Here is a 6,000-nt window from a genome sequence, read left to right as displayed (position 1 = left end):
CATTGTGAATGACAACGCCCCTGGTACGTGATTTCATTTCCGTTGTTGCCTTTTGTGCATTGCTCGTAACTTGACTCCTCCATTCTTTTTTTATCACCCTCTGGTTCACCATTCCCACACCCAAAAGTCCTTATATCTCCATGCTTCCTTGGAAAGCCTTTTTATCGGTGGATTTTGTGGTTTCTTAACGCAGCCAGGCATTGCCCAAAAATTAATTTACAAGTGCATAAAAATAAAATATATGTGAGTCTTTACTACTCATTACGTTCTAATTCAAAATCTAAGTAATATAAACCACAATATGAAGTAAATACCAAACAAATTGGAGCAGAAACTCATTTAAGAAAGTGTATTCATATTAAAACATCTTAAAATATTTTCTGCAGACTTTTATAATCATAATTCAGTTTTATAATTTGGCAATTTATTTATAGTTTATGCGCTAATATATAGTCTTAAGACAGAAACGTTTGCATCTGCTTCCAACAAAAACAAACTATATAATTTATTTTTTTCCAAGATTTTAGAAACCAAAACATTATGTATTTTGTTCATGATTTTCAGATAGATAACACCAAATCACCATATTTAATGCCACCATTGTGAACCTATTTAAAAGAGCCCAAAATCGAAATTAGCTGGTAACCGGTTATTTCGCCCTCAGAATTGTGGGATCAAATCGATTTAAATTTATTCACATTCGTCATTATCGTCACAGAAAACAGATGATGCTACCAAGTAGTTTTTCATATTTTCAAACCGAAAAAATCACATTATTTAGAAGATTTTCTCTTCCGACAAGCAAAGGTTATTTATTGGCAGAACCCGGTAAATCTTATTAACACAAAGAGTGCCACTGGCGTATCACAAAACCGGCTGATATTTGGATATGTAAATTTAATTAATAATTTATATAAACGACCTTTACATGGCTACTTAACAAGTCTATCTTAATTACGGGAAACGAAACTGAGAAATCCCCGAAATTGTAGTTTACAAATGCCAAAAATAGACCACGCAAAGTCTAGGGATTTATTTGACGTAACTATTTATTTTGGCTTGGCTTGGAAACCAGGTATGATGGCCAGCTATCAGAAGTGTGGATGAATATTTGAGTGAATAAACAATGGTTTAATTGAGATTTGCCTATAACGACATCTGCTGATATGCACAACCATAAACCGGGCCAAGTAAAAACAACAACGGAAGCCATTTGCCATGCAAATGCTAAGCAAAAAACCTAGAGCTGGCCAGCATGTCTAATACGATCGGCATTTACATACATGAAATATAAACAAATGCAGAAAATGATTTGGTCGCCTGGTAGACCAAACTAAACTCACATAGTTAACAACAAGTTTTTTAAATGTTTGACCAGATGCGGGCCATGAACAGTGTGATTAACACGTTTGCACTTGAAGTCCAAACAACACCCCGAATAATTCAGCAACCAGTGTCCAAATCATAAAGCAATTATAACATGAAGTTTTTGACCTCTATGAAAATTAAATTACTAACTAGTGCCCACTAGCTAGGGATACAAATTAAACTATTAACCATTCAGGTAAGGAGGAGAAGAGTTATGGAAACATGAATCAAGATGAATAGGAAATAATTTAAGATGCCGCCGCGTAATGAAGCATTCATAATTAAAAATGAAGTGGTATTTTGAGTATTATGCGCTTTGAGGTCCAAACAATTATACGAGGTGTGGATCATATAATTATGTGCTATTTGAATCTTTTCCTGAGAAAAATTGGTTGAAACGCCAAACCATAAATAGCGGAACCTTGAGATCGAATTTATAATTTTAGGCTCAGACGTAAGCTAGACCCATTTTTTATGACCATAATAGTGGGCAACTGGTTTGCAGTAATTAATTGGCCACCAAGGGATCGTTAGGTATCCAAAGTGTTGAACTAAGAAAAAATTAGCTTTGTTTTTGACAACTTACAGTATGTATTTGCATAACCGTTTGGATTGTGGGCGCCTCACTTTAGAGTCTAGACAAAAGATTCCATTAAGGGGCCTGCAAGAACGTCGTCAAAACCGCTGAATAATTTCGGATTCCTCTAATCCAAAACAATAGCTTCTAACATTTGGCAAACTAGTCGTAAAACCCAACCAGTTTCTGCGTCTGCATTCGTTTCAAACGATTATTGCAAATTTCCGGCTACACCAGACGCTTGTGCCAAAAATACGGCTTACCTATTAATCCAGCTGCCCAATAAAACCAAAGATGATCCCATAAAATATGCCGTTAGCTGTCTGCATGCAGATAAATGTCATCTAAAAGTCACTTTTGGTGTTGCCTGCTAACACGGCTTAAGACCGACCATCCATCCATCTATCTATATATCTGTCTATCTATCTATCAGCATCTCAATCTTCATTCCTTAGATCCAATAAACCTATTAAGCCCGGATCCATCGAGCGCTTCTTCATTCTGACGACCCCCAAAAACAAAACCAGTAAAAAATCTCATCTGCGCTGAATATTCAGATGAGACGTTGACGATGATCTGCGGTCGGCCTGAGGTTCAGTTCAAGTTTTTGGGCTCGGTCTTGTATAAATAGTTAGCCATTGAGCCTCTACAGACAGAAGCTACTCGATCGCTCTTGGAGTAACAGATTGCAGCTGTCATCATGGTGAGCTTACCCACATGGATGAAGGATCAAGGATTATATTTCTAAACGCTTTGGTTTGCTTGGCTTTTCAGAAATTCCTGGTTGTTGCCTTTGCCGTTCTGGCCTGCGCCTATGGCGATGTCTCCCATTTGGGTTACGACTACTCTCCTCCGGCCCCAGCTCCGGTTTACCAGCCAGCTCCGGCTCCGGTCTACCAGCCCGCCCCGGCTCCGGTCTACCAGCCTGCTCCTGCTCCGGTCTACCAGCCCGCCCCGGCTCCGGTCTACCAGCCAGCTCCCGCTCCAGTTGTGATCCCAGCTCCTGCTCCCGCTCCAGTTGTGATCCCGGCTCCAGCTCCCGTGAAGACCTACGTCCCACCCGCACCCATCAGCATCCCAGCCCCAGCACCCGCTCCCATCAGGATCCCAGCCCCAGTTTACCAGCCAGCTCCTGCTCCCATCAGCATTCCAGCTCCGGCTCCAGTTGAGATCCCTGCCCCAGCCCCAGTGAACACCTACATTCCCCCCGCACCAGCACCAGCTCCGGTTTACCAGCCAGCCCCTGCTCCCATTCCCGTGAGCATCCCGGCTCCAGCTCCCGTTTACCAGCCTGCTCCCGCTCCCGTTGTGATCCCAGCCCCTGCTCCAGCACCAGTTGTGATCTCTGCTCCTGCTCCCGCTCCAGTTGTGATCCCAGCCCCAGCTCCCGTGAGGTCCTACGTGCCACCTGCACCAATCAGCATCCCAGCCCCGGCTCCCGTTTACCAGCCAGCTCCCATCAGCATCCCAGCCCCTGCCCCAGTTTACCAACCAGCTCCCGCTCCCGTCTACCAGCCAACCAACACTCAGGTTCTGGAGGAGATCGAGCCCGCTTCCAATGATGGCTACCGCTACAAGACCGTGCGTCGTCGCGTCTACCGTCACCGTTTCTAAACTTACCAAAGCCAACAAAAAACTGTTTCCTAACGAATCCCTACGGGGACTCGCAATAAAAAATTTCCGCCTTCAATTTGTTAAACAAAAAGAAAAGTCTTCAAATTGTTTTCCAATCATAGCAAATCAAACGGGAAACAGGAGGAAGGGAAACTCTTAAGTTTGCTCTGGCCATTTGAGTTGGAAATTTATGAAACCCGAAGAGATGGCGAGACTGGTGGAATCAACTTGCCATCGGACAGATAGTGTCGGTAGGGGATGGGGCAGGGGGCAGCGGAGGATAATAAGGAGTTGCAAGCAAGTTGCGGAACACTCCCAAAGGATTCGATTCGATGGCGGACTCCGCAGTCCTCGCCACTCCACATTTATCACGAAATTTATGGCCTGGAATGAGCTTTGATGATGTGGAAATTTTTTCTCGTTAGATTCAAAAGTTTTTAGATGCACTCAGAAAGCGGAAAATTTATTTTCAGCATTTTGTATAATTAAATAAAGATATATCCAAGGACACAGAAATGAGGTTACATATATTTTACATTAGAAATTTCTTTAAAAAAATGATAAATCTTATACTGTTTATTTTCTTGTGGCCAGATTCGATTTTTCTTAAAAATTGATTTAAATATATTAATAGCAGTACGTGGGTCTACTACTAATTGTTGCTTATAAGATGATTTGGGTAATATTTTTGTCGGTGCACCCACACGAAATCGATGATGGTGAAGCTGGAGCTCGGAATGTAGATGGAGCCGAGTGGATTGGCCTCATCAGACGACCACTGACCACTTGTGGCTGCTAACAAGTGGCAGGATGAAATCGAAGGCGCTCCAGGAAGCAGGACATCGACAGACGATAGACGCTGTGGAAAATTAACAAGAAAATGCAGAGACAACTGTCTACGGATCTTTTTCTCTCACCAATTTGATTAGGGAAATGTCTGGCTGAATGGCGGAGACTGTGGGTACCCAAATCCACCACTTTCTAGTCTGAATTCCGGGACAACCGCAGAGCCACATATTACACTTGCCACGGCGCATACTAATTAAAAAGCACAAACGCAATCAGGGAGGCTACTAAAATTAATTGCATAATTAAAACAAAATCATTTTTTTTTTATCCACTCCCTTTGGCTCAAACCAAAATAGATTGATTGTCCTGGCTTATTTCGTTAATTGCATTCTGGTCAAATATTGGCAGCTCAATTAAATGAATTAAAACACATTTTTGCTTTTATGCGGACTACACTACTACGGCATACAGGAATAGAAAGTCCTTTGTGGGGCGGAGGCATAGGGGCTGCTAAAATCATTTGACAGGCAATTACAATTTAGAGACGATTCGGTCAGCCGCATTGCAATCAATGGTGATTAGTTTGTGTGGCGGCGAAATTAAAAATCTTCTTTCACTTGCTTAATTTTCACATCAATTATGAGTTACTTAAATTGCTTCATACCGATTCCTCAATATGAGATTGACGTAGTTTAATCTCAGCAACTCACAACATGATAATTCGTTGGCTCTGCACTCTGCATCCACGCATCGTAGCATTTTACTAATCCCCGCCAGCGATTAGTTGAAATTCCAGTAGTAGCTGCCATGTGGCATGGATTGGGTAATTTTCAGCCTCATTGCACTTTGCTCCGCCAGCCAGAAGGGTTGGCGATTAAATAAAAAGGAGCCAGGTATGGCGGACACCCAACAATTGACAGTTGGTTGCACTTCCAACCGCACTTAATTAGCAGTTAATGATGCCTGATTAACACGCATTATGGCCGCTGGGACCCATCGGCATGGCCGGAGGAGCCACCCAAAAATCCAGGCCCCTTCCATGCACATTTCGATTTCAACCTGTCAGGCAGATGGTCTGCAAAATGCGTAATCAATGCTTTAGGCGCCGTGGATTACAAAATAATCATCAGTCCAGCGGCCTAAAAGTATGCAGAAGAAAATGCTCGAACGGAAAAAGTGAAAATGCTCTTGAAAAACCATAAATGTCATTAATATGCAACTATTCGAATAGCAGATGACCTTTTTGGTAAATATACAGAGCTGAGGAAAATACTCTTTATGATATTTATCATATTTCCTAATAATGTTAACATTTAATGTTAACATTTAAAAATATGCAAAATATTTATTTTCAGAGTCACTTGAAATCCAGAATAGTGCCGCAACATACCCTTCATTTTGGGCTTACTCAATAAATCGGATGTAAAAATTGACGAGTCCCTCGAACTCGAACCCGCCGGAATCCCAGTTGTTGGTCGGCTGGCTTACGGCTTTAAAGCGACAGTGCGAAATCGAACGTGCGGAGTACACATGGATATGGGACATGGATCGTTGGGAAATTGACAGTATCAACGTAATTATATCAGCAGTTCGTGAGGGGGGAGTCCCCCCAAAAGGAAAAACAAAACAAAAAACGACAAACTCCAGAAGGG

The 6,000-nt window shown here is 42.1% G+C and overlaps 1 protein-coding gene across 1 annotated transcript; it reads left to right on the top strand.

The window, feature by feature from the left end:
- The first annotated feature begins 2,538 nt into the window (after window positions 1–2,538).
- LOC6734886 (skin secretory protein xP2) lies at window positions 2,539–3,650 on the top strand. Its single transcript, XM_002081847.4, has 2 exons — window positions 2,539–2,648; window positions 2,720–3,650. The coding sequence occupies exons 1-2, from the start codon at window positions 2,646–2,648 to the stop codon at window positions 3,557–3,559; spliced, it is 843 nt and encodes a 280-aa protein (XP_002081883.2). The 5' UTR covers window positions 2,539–2,645; the 3' UTR covers window positions 3,560–3,650.
- The last annotated feature ends 2,350 nt before the right edge of the window (window positions 3,651–6,000 follow it).

This window comes from Drosophila simulans, chromosome 2R (genome assembly GCF_016746395.2).
Source record: "Drosophila simulans strain w501 chromosome 2R, Prin_Dsim_3.1, whole genome shotgun sequence".
Classification (NCBI taxonomy): Eukaryota; Metazoa; Arthropoda; class Insecta; order Diptera; family Drosophilidae; genus Drosophila; species Drosophila simulans.
Note: the sequence above shows the minus strand (reverse complement) of the source record. Positions and strands in the feature narration are given on the sequence as shown.